Here is a 27,072-nt window from a genome sequence, read left to right as displayed (position 1 = left end):
GTATTCCTGGAATTGATGGGAGTCTAAGGGAGTTAGTCTTCTCAACTGGCACTGTAAGAACTAACCCTAAGGTCGCTGAGAACTCGAGCGATAAGCAAGCCAACAGCTGGCGCGCGCCTGTTAGCCTCGATAGGGTGCGTATGGTTTGGTCGGTAGAGGGCGCGCGCCTCTGTAGGTCACGTTAGCTACGGCAGACGATTTCCGTGTTGTTTATGAATCCTCGTGCTGCACGTGGAGCTGTGACAAGCAAGAATTACATGCCGGGATGTGATCTAACTTACTCGTAAGTGATATTTTCAATGCTTGGCATAATTTTTCGTCATTTGTTTCAAAATACATCGCTCATTATTTGTACAGTTACAGTTTCCGTAAACTCAACGTACTGTATCTCAAAGAGGGATGGTATAATGAGGGTATATCCCATCAATGATATAATACTTCCATTTACTGTCTGACGTATATCATAATATATGACATATCATATGACACTCTAATGAGTAGATCTACCCATGGCAACAGAAAAAGTGCTTCGCTAAATTGTCTGGGCTGATTGTTTTTCTCTTCAGGTCAAAGATATAAGTATTTGTTGATTTGGTTAGTGCCAATAATATGCATAAGAAACAATGTTTTTTTCAGTTTTCATTGCATACATATCAAATCGCCATTATCGCACACAAACACCCAGAACTACAGGAGGAGCATTTTAATTCAGATTATATTCTACCAACTAGTCCTTGATTTATTCATGACAGCAGGTAGAAATAAAAATGATATACCGTATTCGACGTAATAAGCGCCCACGGCGATGTTTGTTAATATATTGGCTAGTAAACAATCTCAATTAGCACCCCTTCCAATTGATTAATGTACACAAGACTTATTTATTTGTGTATAATACGCACTCATATGTTATATGCACCCTTAATTATGGGAAATTAAACTCTGGAAAAATATATCTGTCGTATATAAACATTTCAGGCTGTCAGCATAAACCATGAAATTTACGATCTTTCAACTCAAAATAATGTTCTTGTAAGAGCCCCCTATTTCTATTTTGAGAGCGCCCTGGGCGCTTATTACGTCGAATACGGTACATGTTGTCATATGTATATATGTTTATTCCTGTAGTATTTGAATTAAGGGACTCTCTAAACTTTCAACCATTAACATATATGGTAATTACACTCAAAAGTACCCCTTGACTTTAAGATTAATTTCTAGCATAGTTCCGTACTGTTTGAAACTTGGGGGAGAGAGTTTGTCCTTGCTAAGACTTCTTGAAACAAACTTAATTTATTGCTCAATTCTCAAACTCAGTCTATTTTGAGAAATGAAATGTGCATCTGAGATGTTTGAGGTTTTCATTTAAAATGTATTTATATTTAATTCCTTGGAACCCCTGAACATATCTGCACCTGATTTTTGACGAGTTATGACAACATTTCAAAATTAGAGCTGATTTTACCAGAGACCATATGGTCTCTGATTTTACTTTTTACAAACAATGGGGCGGTTGGGTAGCCTAGTGATTAAAGCGTTCGATCGTCACGCCGATGACTCGGGTTCAATTCCCAACATGGGTTCAATGTGTGAAGCCCATTTCTGGTGTCCCTCCCCATCCCCGTGATATTGCTGGAATATTGCTAAAAGCGGCGTAAAACCAAAGTCACTCACCCACTCACTATTACAAACAAGTCCTAGCTATTCTGGTGGCGACAAGACTGTCTTGTTAATAAGGTTTTTGCCCACATTCTGTGTGGTTCTGATGGATTCTGATGGAGTATTTCGTGATGGCGAGGGTGGTGAATGCACCTCCGATACCATCTCCAAGGTACGTGACTACCTGATTGAGTCTGTGGTCACATAGAGGTAAGAGACACCCATGTTAGTGTAACTTCACAGAAATCTGTTAATGACCAAGACATATATAATAAGTAGTGTCAGAACAGCTTGTAAACAATCCTGGTCATAGCTTCTGGTTGACAGAATGTATCATGTTCATGTGCACATATGAAATACATGTTGTTTCTGTAAGCTTACCTGGCTGAAATACACATTATGTATCACTCTTTTTGTGCAAGAACTGTCGTGTTGTGTAATAGTATCACAGATGATGTGAGGCTGAAGTGGCATCAATCACCACCACAGCTGTACCAGTTTGGCAGTCACAGATCTAAATGCATTGCAAGTGATGTTGATCCATGTGTCTTCAATAAGTTCATATGTAACTGCTATTACCTGTAAGTGTTCAATCTTTTGATCAAGGGGCCCAGTCGAGTTGCGTTCCTTGGGCACGCCAGAAAACAATGGTAGTGGGTTTGAATCCCAGTTCGCCTTATTATGTTTCTAGGTTTGTTAGCACCATACCGGTGCTCGTGAGTTTCACCAAAGTGGTAAATGTCTGAGACATGCATCACTGCGGGCTTTCCTCCCACATTAAGCCGACACGCCGTGATATAACTGGAATAGTGTTAAAAGCAGTGTTAAACCCGACTCACTCAATTTTGATCAAACTTTGAATGTTTCTTATTATACTTTTGGATTAATCCCTGAATGCATTGAATTCATTGGAAAGAAATAATATCTTTTATTTTCAATACAACCATTGATTTTAATTAACTTGAAAAAAAAGGATTTTCTCTTCTATAAGTTATAACTATTTTCACCTCTGAAGCTTCATGAGATTATATTTTTTCCCATTCAGAAGTCTGAATTTATCAAAAACCAAAACTGAGTTTAGTTATGATTAGGTACTTGTGACCATGTTTACAGAAGGATTAGATGTGATTATAGCTAGTGTCCATGGTGTCCGCAGTTGGAACAGATCACAATTTGGAACCACTTGTGTGACTCTCGTTACACAGGTATACTTTATCGTAGAATACAGTATAAGAGGCAGATTCTTTGTGTCCATAGAATTTTGTCAGCAAGTCCAAATGTTGTCATTTGGGACCTTTCTCCGATAAACAAGATACCGGTTACAATGTAACTTGAGAATACTCAATACAATGAACAAACAAATATATACAGGCAACACACCCATCCTGGTCATGTGTAGACAAGCTGGGCTGATGTTCTCCAGCCAGGAGGGAAGTATTACTGTGTATCATCTACATGGTGTATATGGTACTGCCTTTACCTGGCCTGTCTCTGGGGATTAACCTGCCCCACAGACATAGGGCAGAATGACATCTGGATGCACTTTTAGTGTCAGGTTACCTTGGTGATACATGCACAGGGTAGATACAGGGCTCACAGCTTGCTGCGTTCTTTATGTAAGTAATGTTTTTTTATAATTATCACTTCAGGTATTGTTTTTTTTATCCAAAGAAAATTCACTGTAGAAACAGTGTCAAGTCACTAAGATTTTATGTGAGCATATTTTGCTATATATAATGATTGTGCAGTTGGTTTTAGTGGTCAATCAATTCTACAAATGGAGGAAGCATTTTAACCTGAAGCTGATTGTGAAGTTATTTCTCAGGAGATAATTACAGTTTTGTTTTTTTAAGGTTTGGGTGACTGGGAAAGTAATTCCAACACTACATCATCTTGAGGATGATTCCTAACAATGGATTGGAGGAGAGCTTGGCAGCAGTTAGCTATTCTAGGAATGTCAAATATATTCAGAGAAGTTAAAAAAATAAAGTATAAATTAAGCTTGTATAGGTCACCTTAGTACCTGAATGGGGTAAACTGAAATATTACATCATATTATTAACAGTTTAAGAATGTTTCTATATTTCTATCAGAAGCCAGTATGCATTAGGCATGTGGTATACTGACTACCAGATGTTATTTTAAACATGGATGCCACTGCAGCCATCTTACAAGGCCATGTTTGCCATTACTGAGCTGTGTGACCTTGGGTGATAATAGTATGCAGGGTAATAGACGTTAGGACTGACCATTTCATGTCTTTGGGAGGATGGTGGTGAAAAAAATTAATCTATTCCTTAATGATGAAAAAAAAGTTGCGTTCAGATTTTATGATTTACATGAATAAATCTTTCACTAGACGAACTTGTTTATATGAGGTGTTGGTGTATGTTGATTTTTGACATTGCTATGATCATGATGACCTTTTACTTTCATGTTTGAAACTAAGATTAGTTGTGTTTGTACATGGTGGAGATTTGAGTTCTAAAGTAGGTGAGTGGGTTTGGTCTAATGCCGCTTAGAACAGTATTTTAGGTGAGTCGGAGCCTGTCAACTCGTATGTGGGAGGAAATCCCAAAGTGATGCAGATTAGGGCTAGAACGGGTAACTCGGGGACTCGGGTCGGGTGGGTACTGAGTAGAACCCGGGTACCCACGGATCTACCCAGACCCGTGGTTAGTCACGTGATATATTGTTTCATGACAAAAATTCACTGTATAACTACATGGTTACACGACAATTTTAAGTCTCCAATGTTTGCATTTCTTCATGACTATGAACACGTTCCTTCTGACTTAATATGTTTGGAACAAAGCTAAAACTTCAGTCAACTGTATGCATGACCACATCGTTTTATACATGTATCTAAATACATTCTGATAAGGCTACTGTCAAACTATTCCCAAGCGGACATTTTGTACCTATCTCTTGACACCAACAACGGGTACCCGGGTAGGGTCGGGTAATAGGGGTGTGGGTACCCGGGTAGTAAATTTGGACTCGTCCAAGCCCTACTGCAAATCAAAGAACTTTACCACATTGGAGACTCCAACGTGCTGAACGTGCACAGGTATGGTGCTGACAAACCAAGTTACATAATCTGTGTAAATCTGGTGTTCTTGATTAACCTAGTGGTTAGAGTATTTGCTTGTTACACAGAAGGCCTGGATTCAATTCCTCACATGGGTACAATTTTTGAAGCCCATTTCTGGTGTAACCTGCCGTGATATTGCTTGAATGTTGCTAAATGCAGCTTAAAACTACACAGTCATTCACTCTAACACCATTTCCAAACCTTTTTAACATAAATGAATTTTTTTTAAATTTTCCTCACTAAATGTTCATCTGTAAAATAAGAGCAGAATGTAGGTTTGGACTTACCCCTCAAATATTTCAATACCTGTAGGTCAGTAAAACTTGGATTCCATATGCATGTATTTCGTGATGTGTATAGAATACTTTAGACTTAATTTAAAGATATCTTTCCATGTGCCCTTACTGCGTAGTACATTATCCGAAGTTAGCAATCAGTAATGCCTAGAATGCTCATGACCATTTGAACTTGAGTCACACAGCTATTATGTACATGAAAGTGGGGAATACCCTGGGTTTTTCCCCACATTCAGTCGTAAAGAACTAAAATCATGCCTGCATTAGTATTTATTTCACGCCCACATGGACACAGCCAATACGGATCACGATTACACATGGACTATGTGCACATGGAATTCTAGCTTTATTGTATTGCTTCCTGATCCATGCATGCCGAACATGAAAGGGACCTGTGAAGACCCGAGTTAGAATAGGTCTTCATCATCCCATGCTTTCTGTAAAAAAACGATAATCCTTATTGTAAGAGGCGACTAACAGGATCAGGTGGTCAGGCTTGCTGACTGGGTTGATGCATGTCATCGTATCCCAATTGTGTGGATTGATGCTCATGATGTCAAACACTGGAGTGTCTGGTCCAGACTTGACTATTTACAGACCGCTGTCATATACCTGGACTATTGCCGAGTGTGGCGTTTAACAACAAACAAACAAAAACGAACATGAGAGGAGTTAGAATACTGCATTCAACCTGCTGTATGCGGGGCTATCACTTGTCGTTATAAGTCACCTTATCATGTTTATCACACTCGTAAGAAAGTCCTAGGTGCTGCCAGTACATATTGTGAGAATGCATGGCAGCATATGTTTGTGTGCACTGCAAGTACCACTATGTTTCCCGAACATTTTTTAGCTGCTGAGTCTGAGCAGCATGAAGCAAGTCTGTCAGCTGTCAAGGGTATTTTTTACTTCAACACTGCAGGCCCCATATGCTCTGTGTTGCACTTCAATCATTAGACCTGTGCTTGGGTTTGCCAGTGAAACTGCTGTTAAGATACCCTTTTCCCCTTGCCAAACCAGCCATATTTTTGTACCATAACCAAGACTTGACAGACGTGATGAAAAATATTCCTCCTTCCCTACCAAATGGACTTTCCATGACATTAATCTACAGTGGAGGGCTAGCTGGCACTTGACATTTTCAAAGCTTTGAAATCAGTCAAACATTACCTTAAACATATTTAACTAGCCCAAAGCTGGAAATGTAGTCATTAGTGCTAGAAATTGGCACTAGTCCCATAGTCCATGCCAAACTGCTCCAAAGTTAAGGTATACTAAGGGCTGGTCGAAATTTGGCCTTTTTAAGGGTTTTGCTATATGTATAATCATATAGAGACTAGTGCCCATAAAACTGTGAGTTTGTATCACTGAGTCAGTATTATGTTAAGCTAGTGAAGTTTGTTACTAATATCACATTGAAAAGAATAACATCTGTCAAAACTCTTGTCAAAATACCAGTTCCTCCAGTGTCTGTATAATGGCACATAGTGTCACACCACACTCTGACAATGTGCACAGTGTGGTACTCTGGTCTACAGGTGTGTCTCAATGTGCCCACCTCGCGTATCAGTACATATCCTCATGCTTACACGGCAACTTCTGTGATAATAATATTCTCTCAGATTTAGCATGTTATTTCATGATCATGATGATAGGCGGTATGTTTTAGGTAACTCTAGCCCTAGTAGCTTGGTTTGAAAAACGGGGGATATAGCAATCAGCATGTCTGTCTGTCTGTCCGTCTGTCCTCCATTTGTTTTCCGTTTCCAGAGCAGAACCCAGAGTTCCCGTTTAATGGTAATTACCAGTTTTTTTACCGGTAAAATTAGGCCTGTACCAGTAATTCATGTGACTGCCAATCCTTGTGGACCGGCAAATAAAGTACCTTATAAATCTGTGATATTCATATAAGTATATTTTTCAAACAAAGTCAGCTTGTCTATTACCATCAGGGTTTCCCCTTATAAATTTTTAGTGCAAGGAAATGTCATTTTGCTTTGCTCAAGGTTAAAAATATATTTGTCATGTTTGTAGTGACTTTGTCTTGAAATTTAAAAAAAAAAAGAAGAGAAAATTGTGACTGAACTTTGTGTGAATGATGTGTAGATCTAAGTTACCTCAGAGATGACGTCATTGCATTGAACATGATGTCGAAAGAATTAGAACCAGGTAATTTACATATGTTTTTTTATTTGTTGAAAGTTGGGACTGACAAATATTAGAGTGGACTGGTAATTTTTAGAGTTACCAGTCGTGGCAGTTTCAAGATCCAGCGGGAACACTGAGGACCCCTACACCGTTGAATATTTCTTGTTGAAACGCAGCTATCCAGCATGATACAGATCAGTTTGGTTGGGAACTGGTGCCTTTTGATGATGTTGGATGTTGAAAGATACTGAGCAGCATTTTATACCCTGAAGGTAGCCAATGGCAGTGAACCGAAAGTGGGATGTGAGTAGCCAAACTCCATTTCTGAATTGCACCAGATTGGGGGATATGTCATCTCCTGATGACTCTTGTTATAAGTGAGACAGAACTATAATATGTTTTGATACATGAGTAGGTATATAAAGAAAGCAAACTATGATATTGTATCATCAGGCATATATTCTCATCCCATGGATACATTCGCGAATGAAAACACACTGTTTTGTGGTTTCATCAGATTCAACCTTATAAATAGGAATCATTTCCAAAGGACCCGTGAAGATCCGGGGTAGAATAGGTCTTCAGCAACCCATGCTTGCCGTAAAAGGCGACTATGCTTGTCGTAAGAGGCGACTAATGGATCGGGTGGTCAAGTTCGCTCACATGGTTGATGCATGCCATCGTATCCCAATTGCGTGGCTTGATGCTCATGATGTCAATCACTGGATTGTCTGGTCCAGACTCGATTATTTACAGACCATCGTCATATAGCTGGAATATTGCTGAGTGCGGCGTTAAACAACAAACATTTCCAAAGTATGTGAATATACCGGTACCCAAAAAGCTAAAGACAGGTATATGCCTATGGTCCACATATTCATTGCAGTGTTGAGTTGTGTGTCATAGGATACCTGGTAGCTATACATGTTTATCACACGGCACACTCATCACACATGAGCTCTTGATATCACACAGATCTCCCCACTGGGATGATGGTTGAGTTGTCATCTGTTTTGTCTATCACCACAAGGAATGCTTAGATTGTTGAGATTAAGTGCATCCCATCGAGCTTGGAGGCTGGATCAAAGAAGCCGCCTCTCACCTTCATGCACAATAGATGGTGCCGCCTGTTGTCCGGTGCATCTTGCCTTCACTTGAATGTCTACACAGGATAATGCTTCAAATATTTTATCTTCCAAGATTTATGCATTCAACAGGATTAAAGAATGATCACTGAAATAAAATCATGTCGAATGAATGGTAGTCAGGTGTCTGATATCAAGTAAGTCGGTCAATAGTAGGTCTCATGACTAAGGTAATTTGACACGAGCGTTTTCTGGTAAATAATATTCAATAAATATATACAGACGACAAGTTTGATAATCAGTTATTAACAAGGTCAAATGTCACACATGATGATTACAAACTGATCTGTCTCGGGTGCCTGGAGTACAGGCAGTAGAAACTAACAGTTTTAGCCCACTAGCAAAACCCTTATAAATGGAAAATTTCTGCTAGTCCTTATGATACCTTAACTACTAGGCAGTTTGGCAAGGAAAACAGGACTAGTGACAATTTCTAACCCTGATATACTCACAAACTTACTAATCTGAGCACCATTTCACAAAGTGATCCTAGCTCTAAAATGATCATTAGTCTGTTAAAGTATAGGAGTTACGATGCTATGATCACTTTGTGAAATGGTACAGTGTACTCAGTTGTTTAAGTACCTGTCATTCACCTGTGTAAATATGGGCGAGACTTATTGTCAACATTTTCAAGCAATGACACATCACTCATAACATCTGCTAAAACAAAATGCTAACATGGTAAGTTTCAAATTATTTAGAGGTTTCAAATCATTATATGACGTGAATGTACTGTTAAAGTCAAAGTTAATTGATCTGTTCTTATTGCAGATGAATGCCTGACCCCTTACTATGAAAGGATGTGAGACTCCGCCAGCGCCCCCTCCCCCACCCCCGCCGCCTCCTCCCCCACTGAGGGTGGCGCCTGAGGCGGAGGAGCCAGGGGCCATCGTGTGCTCGGACCATGTCTGCCAGTCGCCTGAACACCTGGGAAGGGAGGCCTACCACAACTTCCTCAATCATCCCAACACGTAAGACATTTCTAACATCTATACACTGCTATACACTGTCAGGTTAACTAGGAATGGATATTAAACAATCAAACCCAGAAAGTATTTTCATCAACTCTGAAAACATTTTCCATTATCTGATTTCTCCAGATTGAGAGTTGTAAGTTTTGAGTCAAGTTACTGTGAAACTAAAGCTGGATTTCTTACTTCATTCAGTGGTCATGTGACAAAGGACACCCTAGAGGACAAAAACTGGCTACTGTCAAATTCATCATGGAGTGGCTTAGAGAAATATGTCCCCTCAGTTCTGTTTATCATGGCAACAACTCAGTATTAAAGTTTTGAAGTCTTCATTCCCCGATTGGGAGTCAGAATGTCTGCTACAGAATGGAGGCCATCTTGTACGGATGGCATGTTCTTTATCACATGATTAGCAACAATTAGACTTTTAGGAGGTTTTGTGAACCGGAATATGGACAACTTGCCAGGTATCAGGACCAATGTTGCTCAGAAATTGGAATCCTGATAGTTCTTTCTGGAGTAAATGACCCAATGTCGGTCTGACGCAATGCTTGCCATGAGCATACATACATGCTGTCTGTGACTTTGGTCACTAGTCCTAAGTGCCAGTCTAGTAAAATTTTGTTCGGTCTTGTCAGCTAGTCCATATAATAAGGCTAAAATCTTTGAAATTAATGCCAAGATCCAAGTTCTGGCTGGTAGTATCAAATGTTGTACACAATAGCTTATGGGTACGGTAAGTAGTTTTAACAAGAAGGCCTTTTTCTGTGCATGATAATCTGATATCGTTCACCATTTTATTCGCAGAATACTTGTAATGTTTTTACCACTGACTGTATTTCACCAAGGCAAGGTTGTATTGAGCCAGGTTTAATGCATTATCCCTGTGTCAGGAGATGCTCTGGAGAACTAGACTCACCTTGGTGCACAAACAATTCAAGGTGACTGGTGCTGTCAGTTAACACCTCAATGTGGAGGGAGATCCTACCATGCTAGGCTCCTCTGCAGAATCAAGGCAACACTCCCCTGCAGGTACACGTTACCATCACAATGGGATCAGTATGATGTCCTGCCAATGAAGATAGTATTATAACTAAGGCCACAATCATATTACTTGTGTTTCAGGCAGCACAAATGACCCACTGTTTCACTTGCAACTTTTTATCACACCTGGAAACAGGCGTAAAGAAACCCATACTTGACCATGTTGACATTTTGATTTTTTTGTGTGTATGTGTATTTTAGTTGCTGTAGCTATTTTGATTTACAAATTTAAGAAACATTGCAACTAAGATCAGTTCTAAACAAGACATCTGTGTTAAGCTTAATTAAGAAAATATTAAGTGAAAAAACTACCAACCTACCGATCCATACTTGTCCATGTTACCTGAAACGAGTATTTCTTTCTTGGCCTCCTTTCTTTCTTATGTCATGTTATATTTTTTTCTGTTAGCGAATAATGTGTTAGTAATGATGAAAAACACGGCAGTTTAGAAGTTAATAGTGTGTTGATACAACTCGTGCGTCAAGTAGGCTCTACTTAACTGGAAAATTGTGATGACATATTTATTTCCAAAGAGTGTGAAAGTAGATAGGTACACATAAATTGCTTATTTAAATACCGCTGAACAAAATTATTCATACATCTAATATGAAATATGATAACAACAGTGTGCATTGTTAAATGAATTGGAATGTGTGCTGCAATCTGTTTGGTGGGATTGGAACAAGGTGTTTTCTGAACTTCTTACTTTTTACTTGATAATTTAAGTTGCTTGCTTGACAACGGTATAAGGATCTATACCAAAACGTCACCTTTACAGTATTAAAGAAGTTGTTATCCATAAATTGTATCTACTTTGTCATCCATCAACTTCTAAGTAATGCCTATCAAACAATTCAATTTATGTTTTCATCTTAATCCAAAATAAGAAAAAAAACCATTGTATTCAGCTTGGCAAAATGGAAACCGCATTAATGATATGTTAATTAGGGCTGGGACGGGTCCAAATATACTACCAGGGTACTAGGGCTGGGACGGGTAACTCGGGTACTCGGGTCGGGTGGGTACTGAGTAGGACCCACAGGACTACCCGGACCCGTGGTTAGTCACATGATATATTGTTTGATGACAAAAATTATCTAAAACTGTGTTTAAACTACAAGTCACTAATGTTTGCAGTACTTCCTGACCACTACGCCCATTCCTTCTGACTTTTATGTGTTCAAAAAAACCTTCAGTCAACTTCAGTGTATACACCAGATCGTTTCATACATGTATCTAATCACATTTTTACCAGAGCTACCGTCAAACTTTTCCCAGTCGGGCAGTATGTACCTACCTCTTGAGACCTACATCGGGTACCCGGGAAGGGTCGGGTAATAGAGGGGTGGGGACCCGGGTAGTAAATTTGGACTCGTCCCAGCCCTACTGGGTACCCAACTCCCTATTACCCGACCCTACCCAGTTTTACTGAAGCCCTGGCAATAACTCTTCAGATACACATACATATAAAACGATCTGATCATGCATACACTGAAGTTGACTGAAGCTTTATCTTTTCTCAAACATATAACCATGATAACAGTCAGAACGAATGTTTGCATAGAAATGAGAACTTTAGCGAATTGTAGTTTAACAATGGAGTTATATTGTTATTGTTGTTAGATGATATCTAATGTGACTAACTACGGGTCCAGGTAGTCCCGTGAGAACGCGGGTCCAGGTAGTCCCGTGAGAACGCGGGTCCAGGTAGTCCCGTGAGAACTCGGGTCCAGGTAGTCCCGTGAGAACACGGGTCCAGGTAGTCCCGTGAGAACACGGGTCCTACTTAGCACAGAATTGACTCGAGTACCAGAGCTACCTGTCCCAGCCTGAATATTGATCAATATTTATCAGAGCAAACTTTGATTTAGTTCTTTCTCGGCTTGGCTGTTCAGTTGTCATGGAAGCATATTACAACATTGTCCATTGTGTCATGCATTCCAGAGTGATGTCATTTTGGACTTACAGCTTTGAGAGTTCACTTAGAGAGACAGTGATACAGACAATTACCGACAACTTTTCTAGTTTACACCATCGATAAACATCATTGTTTTTAGATATGGGAGTGTTATTGAGTATTGGAGGTGCTGACATATCAACATCTGAAACTTCCAGCTTATGTTTATCTCCTGAAATGAAGCATATGCCTTTAACTCACTACAGCAACATTGTGTGACAATATGATTGGTCAGTTATTGTGGCTCTGTTTGGGGCGTCAACTGATAAATATAAGTTTTTGATTTGTGTTTGGCTAGTTCTTTGTGTATCATTTGATGCTTCAAAAGTCTGGACAACTAGGTTTGGTTATGTTTAGCTCGGCAGGAAATCAATAATGGATATACCAGCATGATCAAACCTGTGACAGATCACAATCTGTTTATCAATGTATTAATGTGTCAATGTTTTTAGCATGTGCCATTCTTTTACAGTTAACTAACTGAAAGGGACGACTAATTTTGTTTGTGATAACCATAGTTTGTTAGAAGCATATATATATACACGATAAACCACAAAGAACAATGAAAAACAAAATGTGGTATATTTCATGATAAAACATTTTGAAGATTCGAACATGTGCTCACAACTTGATGCTGTCATGTATTGGACAACGCTATTTTCGAGAGGGTAGTGTTCTAGAGAGTTGTTCCCCATAGATGTAGCTAGGCAACGCAGATGAACACTGGCCGAACGATCGCATACAGAAGTGGGAGAGATAATTATGACAATGGGTATTGGGAGAAAAGGTACAGATAATCGAGGATTGTGAGAATATGCGGGAAATACCAAACTTAACCTTCCAGTTCTTAAAATGAACTTGTCTGATATTTCCAAGGTCAGATTCTTTTCAGGGAGTCAACCTTATTAAAAGTAAGGTAACTATTTTGGAAGCTGGAACATTTTATCAACATCCTTAAAGGGGAAGTGTACACGCAAAAATCACTTTCTTTCTTTTTGTAAACAAAACGCAATTTTAGAATTAGTTAATATCTGTGTTTGAAAATGTAAACTCATTTTTTTCACAGTGAAAGTAGGAAGCTCACAATAGTGTGAAAATGATATGCCGTTATGAGGCCTTCGTTTTTCGAGCTAAACAGGCCTGAGTTATCCCCCTTAGATTATGACGTAATTGGTGCCAATTCAACTGGGTCCCTGTCTATTCTGAACGCAAAAGATATCAAGTACAAGTTTTCGGTAAAACAACATGGCCTACGACACACTCCGGCGCAGTAGTGACTCAGCATAACACAATTCTGGCTGGCATCTGAGACGCTAGAATCACAAAACTGTACCTACACCACGTGAAGCGGCTCTAACAAAGCATGATGACGTCATAATGTTTATCAATTGGCACCAATGACGTCATATTGCAAGGGGCATAACTCATGGTGTTTTTGTTATGGAAATAGAACACTTGGTAAATGTGAAAAATATAAATCGTTTTAATGCAAAAAATATGTTAATTAAGTATGATGTTTTTATATTTTTGTCTATGACACTTCTATCATGTCTATGTTAACACTTTTAATGTGGAAAAAGTACAAGAAAAATTGGTTCATTTCCGTGTGAACTTGCCCTTTAAAGAGGCTGCACTTAATGTTGATATATGATATGGTTTTGCCCCTCATGTTTTTTTCTCCATGCAGTGTTTTATTGAAAAATTGACAGTGACCATGAGTCGTATATTTCTTAAATACAGCTTACACTATATGTCTGGGACAAAACAGTTTGTTATATCCGTCAGTTTGTTGTAAGCGTGTTTGTCACAAACGTAGATTCTTGTATAAGGTCTCACTATTTATGAAACATGTACATTCCTAGAAGTTTATTTAAAACAGTCAGACCACAAAACATTGCATCATGAGATGGTTATCCAGGCCATGACTCACCATGAAGTCCCAGCAAAGCCTGGCCCATCCTGTAGCAGCATCAGGTGCTGCGTGCAAGGCTTGATCCAGTGCCAAGCTGCCTGTGATGTCACCTTCACCCACCCACCCACCTAATGCCCATGAAAACTCAAAACAACAGCAGTAGTTAAGGTGCGACTACAATCCTTCTCCATATTTGCTCAAATACGGGTGATCATCCCTTAGGAATGTTGTACTCATTATTTCAGTCATCTATAGAGAAGGCTGTGCCTGGAGAACCATTCATTAAATATTTTAGATTGAGATGGATTTTGAAAGATTGAACATTTATGTGGAGGAAATAAAAGAACATGTATGCTCATGGTTTGGAGAAACTCAGTAATAAACTTGTACATGCTACCTGTGTATACCCGTCTTACAGTCAAAGCTACATGTAGGAACGTTAAGTTGAACATGTCATAATCATGATGATGACTCGAGGTTCAAAATTGATAACCATCCAACCAATTGTGTTACAGGTAACCCGACTGATACATTGTTTCACTTGTGAATATCAAGTAAAACAAAAACTACCTCCCGACCCATAATTGTTGGGTCAGTGTTGCCTGAAACACTAGGTGATTATGCAACAGTTAATGCTTGTGAATCTCCTAGGCAAAACTTCTCTCAGGGCATAATTTAGAGTAGGTTTATAGCAATTATTACATATTATATGACTACGGCTTAGCATACTAGACCGAACAAAAGTTTACTAGATTCAGGCTTCAGACTTATGTGGAAGGTGTCACACCCTGATGGGTGGATGGTGTCATGCCCTGATGGGTGGATGGTGTCACACACTGATGGGGTCATGCCCTGATGGGTGGATGGTGTCACACACTGATGGGGTCATGCCCTGATGGGTGGATGGTGTCACACCCTGATGGTTGGATGGTGTCATGCCCTGATGGGGTTGATGGTGTCATGCCCTGATGGGGTGGATGGTGTCATGCCCTGATGGGTGGATGGTGTCACACCCTGATGGGTGGATGGTGTCATGCCCTGATGGGGTGGATGGTGTCATGCCCTGATGGGGTGGATGGTGTCATGCCCTGATGGGTGGATGGTGTCATGCCCTGATGGGGTGGATGGTGTCATGCCCTGATGGGTGGATGGTGTCATGCCCTGATGGGTGGATGGTGTCATGCCCTGATGGGGTGGATGGTGTCATGCCCTGATGGGTGGATGGTGTCATGCCCTGATGGGGTGGATGGTGTCATGCCCTGATGGGTGGATGGTGTCATGCCCTGATGGGGTGGATGGTGTCATGCCCTGATGGGTGGATGTTGTCAAACACTGATGCTGTCATGCCCTGATGGGTGGATGGTGTCATACCCTGATGGGTGGATGGTGTCATTCCCTGATGGGTGGATGCTGTCATGCCCTGATGGGTGGATGGTGTCATGCCCTGATGGGTGGATGGTGTCATACCCTGATGGGTGGATGTGTCATGCCCTGATGGGGTGGATGGTGTCATACCCTGATGGGTGGATGTGTCATGCCCTGATTGGTGGATGGTGTCATGCCCCTATGGGTGGATGGTGTCACACCCTGATGGGGTCATGCCCTGAAGGGTGGATGGTGTCATACCCTGATGGGGTGGATGGTGTCACACCCTGATGGGTGAATGGTGTCATGCCCTGATAGGGTGGATGGTGTCACACCCTCATGGGGTCATGCCCTGATGGGTGGATGGTGTCACACCCTGATGGGGTCATGCCCTGATGGGGTCATGCCCTGATGGGTGGATGGTGTCATGCCCTGATGGGTGGATGGTGTCATGCCCTGATGGGTGGATGGTGTCATGCCCTGATAGGTTGGGTGGTGTCACACCATGATTGGGTCATGCCCTGATGGGATGGATGGTGTCACACCATGATGGGTGGATGGTGTCATGCCCTGATAGGGTGGATGGTGTCACACCCTGATGGGGTGGATGGTGTCATGCCCTGATGGGTGGATGGTGTCACACCATGATGGGGTCATGCCCTGATGGGTGGATGGTGTCACACCCTGATGGGTGGATGGTGTCATGCCCTGATGGGTGGATGGTGTCACACCCTGATGGGTGGATGGTGTCATGCCCTGATGGGTGGATGGTGTCATGCCCTGATAGGGTGGATGGTGTCACACCCTGATGGGGTCATGCCCTGATGGGTGGATGGTGTCATGCCCTGATGGGTGGATGGGGTCATGCCCTGATGGGTGGATGGTGTCACACCCTGATGGGTGGATGGTGTCATACCCTGATGGGTGGATGGGGTCATGCCCTGATGGGTGGATGGTGTCATGCCCTGATGGGTGGATGGTGTCATGCCCTGATGGGTGGATGGTGTCACACCCTGATGGGTGGATGGTGTCATGCCCTGATGGGGTGGATGGTGTCATGCCCTGATAGGGTGGATGGTGTCACACCATGATGGGGTCATGCCCTGATGGGTGGATGGTGTCATACCCTGATGGGGTCATGCCCTGATGGGTGGATGGTGTCGTGCCCTGATAGGGTGGATGGTGTCACACCCTGATGGGGTGGATGGTGTCATGCCCTGATGGGTGGATGGTGTCATGCCCTGATGGGTGGATGGTGTCATGCCCTGATGGGTGGATGCTGTCACACCCTGATGGGGTGGATGGTGTCATGCCCTGATGGGTGGATGGTGTCATGCCCTGATGGGTGGATGCTGTCACACCCTGATGGGGTGGATGGTGTCATACCCTACTGGGATGGATGGTACGTCACATGTCAGGGATAACCATATGTACTTTCTCTTCAGAATTGCCAAGTACCTGGAGGGGCAGTGTTACCTGTCGTTGTACCGCCCCGTGCAGCCGATGATACAGAAGGGGCCGCTGTGAGTAGCATGCCTTGACGGACCATTCAGTTAACTGTAGGGCTGGGGAGAGTTGAGAGGGACAATAGATTACAAAATTGGGGAGGGGATGGGGGGAGCAAGAAAATATTGTTGTCATTCTACTGTTGAGGTAACTGGTATATTTTGGTCCTGGAACTGTTTGATGGCTGTTGCAGAATTGCATTGCTTCAGTTGAAATATTGCCATTCTAACCTACTTGTAATTTATATGATATATTAAAGGTGATCAGAATAAATATGACAGATTAAGGGTGAGAGTTTTTGAAAGAAAAAAGCAGGTTTTGTGTGTCGTGTGTATGTGTGTGTGTATCTTGTGGTGAAGTATTGAGAACAATGGTGTACTTTCAACAAACTATAAGTTGCCATGCACGTGGGGAGGATCCCCTATTTTAACTCTCATAGATGAAACTGTCTCTACACCAGCCTCTAAGATTAATGAATGGTGCCTTGACTCTCAGTTTAGGAGATGTAAATGCCCAGTTTGATTATCACATAAAGAATTTCTTTGTTGAAAAAAGTCTCATGGATGTGTTGCCCTGAAAACTCAATTCTTTATCTGCTTCACTTGCTTGATTATCTGCAAGTTTCAGTCGAAATGTTTCAGATAGTATGTTGTGGTGATGTATACAATTTAGAAAATCCTAATTGAGAAAAACACAGAAACGTATACTGTAACAATAAATCTCCAGTCTTATGTTCATGGATGGGCTTTTGTTTATTCAAGGGAAGTAACTCATATCGGCAGGGTTCGAAAAGAATATATTTTCACTTGTCCCCAATAATTGATCTGTTGCAGAGTTGCCATCTCCCTGTTGGTAGAAGTGGTAGTCCACAATGAAATGGCCCTTCCTGAGTTTCACTAGTCTAGATTTGGATCTCTGATCTGTTGTCTTTAACATGTGCATCACTTTTTACCAATAATAACTTGCAGATTTGCAGTTTGTGTAAAGTGTCCAAATATTTTCACCAGTAAGCCAAATTATTACTCTTATCTTTAATGTCGAGGAATTTCATGGGAATTCGTCATAGGAGCATGTGATAAGTTGGATGTTGAAAAAACAGTAATAAAAACAGTAAACATAAACATATTGAAATTCATTCCAAACATTGGGGAATAAATATGTCTCGAATGCACACAAGAACATGTGTTTAATGTTATCACATGTCATGGTTAGTTAAGTATTAAAGCTGACCTCTGCCCTTTTATCTCCCAGATGCGGGATGGTGGCACTGGCAATGGCTGCCCACCTCCTCTCTAAACAGGATGTTTCAGCAGAAAGTATCTTGGAGAAAAGCAAGAGTAAAAAATACTCTCACCAAGGAGAACTATTTTCGGGTGAGTCATTGAAAATTGGCAATTGTAGAGCATTTGAAGAGAGGTTACTTCTTTAAGTTATCTAAATGTGGATGTCTGGCATTTAAAGTGTGAACTGTGTTACATTGTAGGTGAAGCATGCTGAGATCATATTGTTTGTTTTAGCTTTACATGGAAGAATATATGATTTGTTGCTAGTGAGCATCTATTGCCTGAAAATCAATTTTGCATTCCAAATTTATTTGACTTTTACGTGCAATGGCCTATAAATATTTTGTCACTGTTTGGTTTGGTGTGTTCCTCAGATACAGAAAGCCTTGGATCTGGAGATATGACTTAAAGTCTGTTGGTTTTACAATTGAAAGACTAAAATAACATTCACTCCTCCACCTTACATGGATTTTTAGATTTTATCCATATGTATAAAAAGATTTGAGGCGACTGTGCTTGTCGTAAGATTCAACTAACGGGATCGGTAGGCCAGGCTTGCTGACTTAGTAGATTCATGTCATCATATCCCAATTGCGTGGATCGATGCTCATGTTGTCAATCACTGGATTGTCTGGTCCAAACTTGATCACTTACAGACTGCCGTCATATAGCTGGAATATTGCTGAGTGTGGCGTTAAACAACAAATAATGTCAAATAAAAAGTATAAAAAGATGTGAGGCTTGAGGCTGTGTATCTCTCAATAGTCTTATCTTGTATGTTTAAAACAACTGTACAAGGTATCTGTGTACATGAAGTTTGAATGTTTAGAAGGACTTTGAATACGGTTTACTAAATCATGTAAAGAAAGAGGATTATTGTGAACTGTAGGTACTTGGGTTACACTAAAATGATTCAGATTTAAGTCTGGGTGTTTTTTAAGTGAGACGTGCAGATGAAAATCTTATCATTAATTCATTACAGCCAAATAACTGTATATACTTCTGGAAATAATAATGAACATGACATACTCTCTTCATGTTTTTTTATAACAAGTAAGGTAAAATAATCGTATCTTTTCGTCTTTATGTACTTATTTGAAGTCAAAATATTACCTAACTGACTACAGTTTACATCTAGGCGATGACACAGGTTTTGTGGTGTTTATATTTTAGCGGACTGGGTGATCCATCTAGCTCGGGACATGCTGAGGTGTGATGCTGAGCAGCTGGAGATGACGGAGGGGCGTGGCGCTGTGGTGTGGAAGATGCTGCGGGGGTCGCTGCTGCTGGTGCCGTATCCTTACTCACAAGCTAGGGGGACTACTTTACAAAGATAGCAAAATTAGACTCCACTTGAAAAAGTATAAAGTGACTGGTAGTTTTTAAGAAAAAACCTCCCTAGTGCACCCCCACTCCCTAGTGCACCCTGGCACCCCCCTCTGGTGCACCCCCACTCCCTAGTGCACTCCTGCACCTCAACTCCCTAGTGCAGCCCTGCACCCCAACTCCCTAGTGTAGCCCTGCACCCCCACTCCCTAGTGCACCCCTGCACCCCACTCCCTAGTGCACTCCTGCACCCCCACTCCCTAGTGCACCCCTGCACCCAACTCCCTAGTGCAGCCCTGCACCCCCACTCCCTAGTGCACCCCTGCACCCCACTCCCTAGTGCACCCCTGCACCCAACTCCCTAGTGCAGCCCTGCACCCCCACTCCCTAGTGCACCCCTGCACCCCACTCCCTAGTGAACCCCTGCACTCCACTCTCTAGTGCACCCCTGCACCCCTACTCCCTAGTGCACCCCTGCACTCCACTCCCTAGTGCACCCTGGCACACCCCTCTGGTGCACCCCCGCTCCCTAGTGATCTACGTATGGGTATGAATGATTTTGTCTTCCTGTCTTCATTGAAAGGCAGTAGCTGAACATGAGTGAGAGATGTGTCTGCCTACCTTGGTTTGCCTTGACCTGTGAAGTTATGATGCTGACAAGAATCACTACCCCTGTCTGAAGAAAGGTCACAAGGCTCACTGGGCCCTTATCACAGGTCAGTCAGTGTCCATGAAGGGCAACCAGGTGCCTCAAGTAAGCATTAAATGGCACTAAACACAAATACGGGTGTCAAGCCTGTGCTGAATCTAACAGTAAGTGGTCCCTGGTAAGCGCGTCCGTGAGTTGAGACGTCTGTATAATAAGTAAAACATATTATATCCATTGTAGTGAAATGGGCTGGGTACCTCTCTAGAGTGTTTATAACATCCAATTACAATATATAGAATAGGCGGAAAGAAGGTAAAGAGAGGCACAGTATTAATGTTATGACTACATGTATGTATGTTATGACAAAGTATTTTTAAGTGGAAGCAATCAGCATAGTTTTCCCATGTCTTGGTTAGTATTCTTTGTCAAAAATAGTTGCTTTGACATTATGTTAACCCTATACATTGTAATTGTCAGAGAGGTTGCTAGAGAAGGCTTTATAGAACTTCCCATGCATATATCTGAGAAGTGCTTTCACAAGTGCCTTGTAAGTCATCACCTACAAGTAGGTCAGGCCAGTCATGTAAGTCATCACCTACAAGTAGGTCGGCCAGTCATGTAAGTCAGGCAAGTCATGTAAGTTAGGCCAGTCATGTAAGTCAGGCCAGTCATGTAAGTCAGGCCAGTCATGTAAGTCAGGCAAGTCATGTAAGTCAGGCAAGTCATGTAAGTTAGGCCAGTCATGTAAGTTAGGCCAGTAGTGTAAGTTAGGCCAGTCATGTAAGTTAGGCCAGTCATGTAAGTCAGGCAAGTCATATAAGTTAGGCCAGTCAAGTAAGTTAGGCAAGTCATGTAAGTTAGGCAAGTCATGTAAGTCAGGCCAGTCAAGTTAGTTAGGCCAGTCATGTAAGTTAGGCAAGTCATGTAAGTTAGGCAAGTCATGTAAGTCAGGCAAGTCATGTAAGTTAGGCAAGTCATGTAAGTTAGGCAAGTCATGTAAGTCAGGCAAGTCAAGTAAGTTAGTCCAGTCAGGTAAGTTAGGCAAGTCATGTAAGTTATGCCAGTCATGTAAGTTAGGCCAGTCAAGTAATTTAGGCCAGTCAAGTTAGTTAGGCAAGTCATGTAAGTCAGGCAAGTCCTGTAAGTTAGGCCAGTCATGTAAGTCAGGCCAGTCATGTAAGTTAGGCCAGTCATGTAAGTTATGCTAGTCAAGTAAGTTAGGCCAGTCATGTAAGTCAGGCCAGTCAAGTAAGTTTGGTCAGTCATGTAAGTCAGCCAAGTCATGTAAGTTAGGCCAGTCATGTAAGTTATGCCAGTCATGTTAGTCAGGCAAGTCATGTCAGTTAGGCCAGTCAAGTAAGTTAGGCCAGTCATGTAAGTCAGGCAAGTCATGTAAGTTAGGCCAGTCATGTAAGTCAGGCAAGTCATGTAAGTTAGGCAAGTCATGTAAGTTAGGCCAGTCAAGTAAGTTAGTCCAGTCATGTAAGTTAGGCCAGTCATGTAAGTCAGGCAAGTCATGTAAGTCAGGCAAGTCATGTAAGTCAGGCAAGTCATGTAAGTCAGGCAAGTCATGTAAGTTAGGCCAGTCAAGTAAGTCAGGCAAGTCATGTAAGTCAGGCCAGTCAAGTAAGTTAGGCAAGTCATGTAAGTTAGGCTAGTCATGTAAGTTAGGCCAGTCAAGTAAGTTAGGCCAGTCAAGTAAGTTAGGCTAGTCATGTAAGTTAGGCCAGTCATGTAAGTTAGGCAAGTCATGTAAGTTAGGCTAGTCATGTAAGTTAGGCCAGTCATGTCAGTTAGGCAAGTCATGTAAGTTATGCTAGTCATGTAAGTCAGGTCAATCATGTTAGTCAGGCAAGTCATGTAAGTTAGGCCAGTCATGTAAGTTAGGCTAGTCATGTAAGTTAGGCCAGTCAAGTAAGTTAGGCCAGTCAAGTAAGTCATGTCAGTTGGATTGGTTGTTGTCAGTTCATGTTCACCCTTGATCCTTGTCCTGTTTAAGGGGAGATAATCAGGTGTCTACCCTATTGGATATACCCGACACTCATGTTTGCTTGCCATGGTTACTTGTTTTGACCAACCCTGTGGGGATTCCAGGTCCCAATCAACTTATGATGGTTGTTAGAGGCGACTTTATGGATCCCAGGGGGGTCAGACATGATGACTTGGTTGATTGCGTGTCATTGTTGCTCACAATATCAGTCACTGGATTGTCTAGTCCAGATTTGATTATTTACAGGCTGCTGTCATATGACGGCATTAAACAACAAACAAACAAATGTTTTTACCATATGGTTACTCTCTCCCTTTAGGTATTCAAGGTAGCCAAGCAAGTAATTCACTTCTTGTCTACTCAATAGGGGGGGGCACGGGTGGCCCAGTCGTCTAAGGCGCCGCAATTCGCTGTGCAGAGTTGCGTCCCTTGGGCATGTCAGAAACCTATGATTGTGGGTTTGAATCCTGGTTCGCCCCGATTATGTTTCTAGATTTGTCAGCACCATACCCGTGCTCGTGGATTTCACAGAAGTGGTAAACGTCTGAGACCTGCATGACTTCGGGCTTTCCTCCCACATTAAGCTGACACACCGTGATATAACTGGAATACTGTTAAAAGTGGCGTTAAACCCAACTCACTCACTCACTCACTACTCAATAGGGCTGGCTGAAAAGATTGATAATTGGAATTGAGAAAATTGTGTCATCGATAATATCTTACTTAAACTATTGTGATAAGGTTTTTAGTTACCAAAGCAGACTTGTTTTTGTCCATTGCTAAAGATGGAAAGCAACTGATTTTGTTACATCTTAAATGTCCAGAAAGTAATCTATACATACATGTATAGCCACTCACCAGTGACGTGAAATATGTTGTGTTGTCACTAAGCTTGTTCATATTTGCTCAAAGTTACTTCTCCGATATATATTGATAATTGATCGATATTATCGATTATCATTCTCTATGAGCTATATTGATAATATTGATATTGATCAATCTGTCTCTCTGTCTCAGTTGCACACATGGCAGACAAGACGAGACCCATACCAGGGCCATGTGACAGTGGAGCATAGGTCCCCCCCCCCCAGTCAAGGTCAGGATCATAACTGTTCACAGTTCACATATCTACAAGTTACTGCTGCAACTGACCACCAATATGTTGCAGGATTCTTCGTGGTGCTGGACAAGGCCCTTGAGAAGACCCTGAAGGACTACCTGCCCCCGGACCCGGAGGTGCCCAACTTGTACCACTGCAAGGACCCCCGGCAGCTGGTGGTGGTGCAGCATCAGATCGTCAAGTCCTGCAAGATCGTGCACGTGTACGGACACCAGGGCAAGAGCAAGTACCCTGGCATTTGGCCCCTGGATGATCTCCTCGCCAGTAACGCCAATCTGCGCGAGATCGACCCCGAGAGGGTCAAGGACATACAGGACTACGTTGTCCCCGGGGGTGGCATAAGGGCAGGACTGTGCGGCAGGATTGTGACAGTCACAGCCAAGAAATGACATTACTGCTGCATTATTTGCCTCAACAATATTGTGATTCTTCAAATTAAGGATCAGCTTATGTTGAAAAGTTTGTAGTTATTGCTTTATCACAAATTATTTTGAGATATTTGAAATGAATGACATTTTTGCAGTGATAGAGAATAAAGGGGTCATTGAGGTGCTTCTTCACCCATGGACCCCGTGAATTTCTAACTTTATCATTTGGGTTATGACAAGGACCACTTCTATATTTCTTAAACAGTTTTGTATTTCCTTGATAGAATTATGAATAACATGCATTTAAGAACTAAGAGGTAAGGTCAGGTACTTGAAACCTCATGTATTTATGCTTTTGTGAGTTGTGGGTATAGTCTGCAGGGTAAAGCTGTCACCTCCTGGATGCCCCATTGTTTGCAATTGGTACAGCTACCAGGGTGGCCTTTACCCATTCGTTGTCAGAATAGAGGAGGCAACCTCTCTCATTCTACCTTATAGTATATACTATATATTAAAGATAAGATTAGGTATATAACAAGTAAAAGGTTGCAGTGCTAAAAGATGTATTAACACAGCGGGTACAGAAGAAGTGGGCTGGCCAGTGTAGCATGGATTAAAAACATGATGTCCATGTCAGTTAATATTGGTTATTGTGGGATTGGCCTTTCCACATGAAGTTAGGTACTTGATGGCTGAAGTTGAGGGGGAGGTCCCAGGTGGACCAATACCGTCTCGTTACCAATGCTCTGGTTGGTCGGATGAAAGGTCATTCTGACGTGACCTGTAACAGAAGTCCTGTAGCAGTAGCGATCACTAAGATCTTATTTCAGTGAGATTGGATACCCCCTTATATGCAGTAACTGTAAATTATACTTGTTTCAACAAATGGTACACTATGTATCACAACACATGTAAAGATACAAGAGCATTGTGCAGTATGTATCAAATAGACAATGGTTGAACGTGCACAGTGCATATATGGCTGTATTTATGGAAGATGGAACCAATGGAAGAAACCTGTGAAATCCTGTAGGCCCCTGTCCTTGTTGCCAGTGCAATGTGTTGTATCACGGTGGAGTATCACGGTGGAGTATCACGGTGAAGTATCATAATATATTGCTGTGTATGATGAGTATGCAGCACACAATAATCTCATTTCACACAGTTTCCATGAATTTTAGGTAACTATTTTCCTAACTATTTTTGCATGATGGATATTGTGGCTATAAGATACTCCAGATTACTGTCTTGCAAACCTTGCTGTATTGGCGATGTTGGTATGGTTACATATATATGTGAGAAAGCGGATATTGCAGTGTATTCATTTGTTCTGTGTGCTGCAAGAGGCTGAATCTGTTCATATTTTATGAGTGCATCCTTTAAATTGCAAAAATATTTAATGGCAATGCAGGGGGTTGTTTAGTGATGTGGTTGTGCTGTGGTGCAGGGTGTTTTAGTGACACAGGATGTTGTAGTGTTGCAGGGGGTGGGGGGTGGGTTATTGCGCTGCTGGGGTGTTATAGCCAGATGATGTAGTCATGCAGGGGTGTTTAGCAGGATGTTATTATCAAGCAGGGGTGTTAAAGTGATTCAGGGCAGTTTCAGCAAGATGTTATAGCAATGCATGTGGTGTTATAGGGAGATGTTATGACCTTGCAGGGGTGTTATAGCGATGCATTGGTCTTATTGCGATGCAGGGGTGTTATAGCGATTCATTGATCTTATTGCGATGCAGGGGTGTTATAGCGATGCATTGGTCTTATTGCAATGCAGGGGTGTTATAGCGATGAAGGGGTCTTATTGCAGTATGTTATGACCACTATCCTGAGGTGTTATTGGTGTTATAACCATGCTGGGATGTTATAGCGATGCAGGGATGTGATAACGATGCAGGGGTGTTATAACAAGGAAGGTGGTAACATGAGCTGAATGTAACAAATTTGATTCTCAGACTGACCAATGCCAATGATCAGTCATATCCCCAACAGATTCCAGCACATGTGTAATATGCTGGTGTCAGTTGAGATGCATGTAGGTGTGCACGATGTAGAGTGTGGATGCTACCTGCATGCATCGTGGTACATCCCCATTCTGGCCCTCCTCCATGTTACTGGTGTTATACATGTATGTTTTATCGGAGGATATCCATACCATTCCCTAAGATACAATTGTAAATTATGTCTGAGTTTAATTAACGTTATTAAGGGATACGAGTAACCTCACAACTTTGTGTATAAACAATACATAAGTTGAAGTCCACGTGTCTCCCTAATAGTCTGAGAGTCGAAAAGATGTGAAAATAATGTGAGAGTTTGATTTTTGCCTGTAACCAGGGAGTGTACATAAGTCTTTCAATGTTATACTGCTGTGCAAAGTATTTGTCTGGCAGAGTGAGCTGTGAGAAACAGGTAAGACAAATGTGAATCTCAGTTTAGACAAGTGTGAGACTGTTTAGACAAGTGTGAGTCAGTTTAGACAAGTGTGAGACAGTTTAGACAGTCGAGCTGTGAGATGCAGCTCAGATCAGTGTAGTAGATTCCATTCCTTCCCCAAGTACATTCAAAATCTTCTCAACATTTCCTACTGAAGGCGAAGAGGTGATATACTAACATAAACTCATGGTCTAAGATAGGAAACACATAGTTATGAATCCTTGAATACTAATATTTGAGGGACCATGTTAGATTAAGTTTCAGTTGCAGAAAGCTTTCTGATGAATATGTTGCTATTGTAGATTCAGAAATTTGATTTGTTTTTTGATGACAGTAATTTATACCATTTGAAATGTGTAACCTGCACTACAATTTCTGTGAACTTTAGACATTACAAGGAAAGGCTACAACATAACATTGAATGTAGCCAAATGAAATCATCTTCCAAAGATGGTTGTGACATCATAACCAAGTGACGCCAGAGTTCCCTCCCTTGGATCGTGTTCACTCTGGAATTCACAGGATTAATTCACATTATGTTAATCAGATGTATGGCTGTTTCATGAAATGAAAAATAACCAATAATTGCATATCTGAATTTTTAAAAGCTTTTTTGTGCTAGCGATGCATACTATTTATATATGTTTTGTTTTAACATGAAGATGACGTGGAGATTCTGTGTATTGCCAGACTGGGCTACTGTAGACAAACACTGCTGCATGCCGTCACCGCTGTTGTTGATTTTATTGTTTTTCAGGCCTTTTTCTCCCGCGATAATGCATGAAAATAAAGTTTGATACATA

General features: G+C 41.5%; 1 protein-coding gene across 1 annotated transcript; it reads left to right on the top strand.

Annotated features, from left to right (window-relative positions):
* Positions 1 to 145: 145 nt before the first annotated feature.
* LOC124132354 (UPF0692 protein C19orf54 homolog) lies at positions 146 to 27,072 on the top strand. The gene is made up of 7 exons (XM_046496241.2): positions 146 to 283; positions 9,117 to 9,316; positions 17,041 to 17,118; positions 18,353 to 18,474; positions 19,558 to 19,678; positions 20,356 to 20,426; positions 23,518 to 27,072. Exons 2-7 carry the CDS (start codon positions 9,138 to 9,140, stop codon positions 23,856 to 23,858), a joined length of 912 nt encoding a protein of 303 aa, XP_046352197.2. The 5' UTR covers positions 146 to 283; positions 9,117 to 9,137; the 3' UTR covers positions 23,859 to 27,072.

The sequence above is a fragment of the Haliotis rufescens genome, unplaced genomic scaffold (genome assembly GCF_023055435.1).
Source record: "Haliotis rufescens isolate VD_foot unplaced genomic scaffold, xgHalRufe1.0.p SCAF_3, whole genome shotgun sequence".
Lineage (NCBI taxonomy): Eukaryota > Metazoa > Mollusca > Gastropoda > Lepetellida > Haliotidae > Haliotis > Haliotis rufescens.
Note: the sequence above shows the minus strand (reverse complement) of the source record. Positions and strands in the feature narration are given on the sequence as shown.

Excerpts from the sequence above, each read along its gene's own strand:
- LOC124132354 (XM_046496241.2), top strand. The coding sequence starts at position 9,138 with ATGAAAGGATGTGAGACTCCGCCAGCGCCCCCTCCCCCACCCCCGCCG. Across the intron at positions 9,317-17,040 it reads TTCCTCAATCATCCCAACAC|AATTGCCAAGTACCTGGAGG; the intron begins GTAAGACATTTC and ends CTTTCTCTTCAG. Across the intron at positions 17,119-18,352 it reads ATGATACAGAAGGGGCCGCT|ATGCGGGATGGTGGCACTGG; the intron begins GTGAGTAGCATG and ends TTTATCTCCCAG.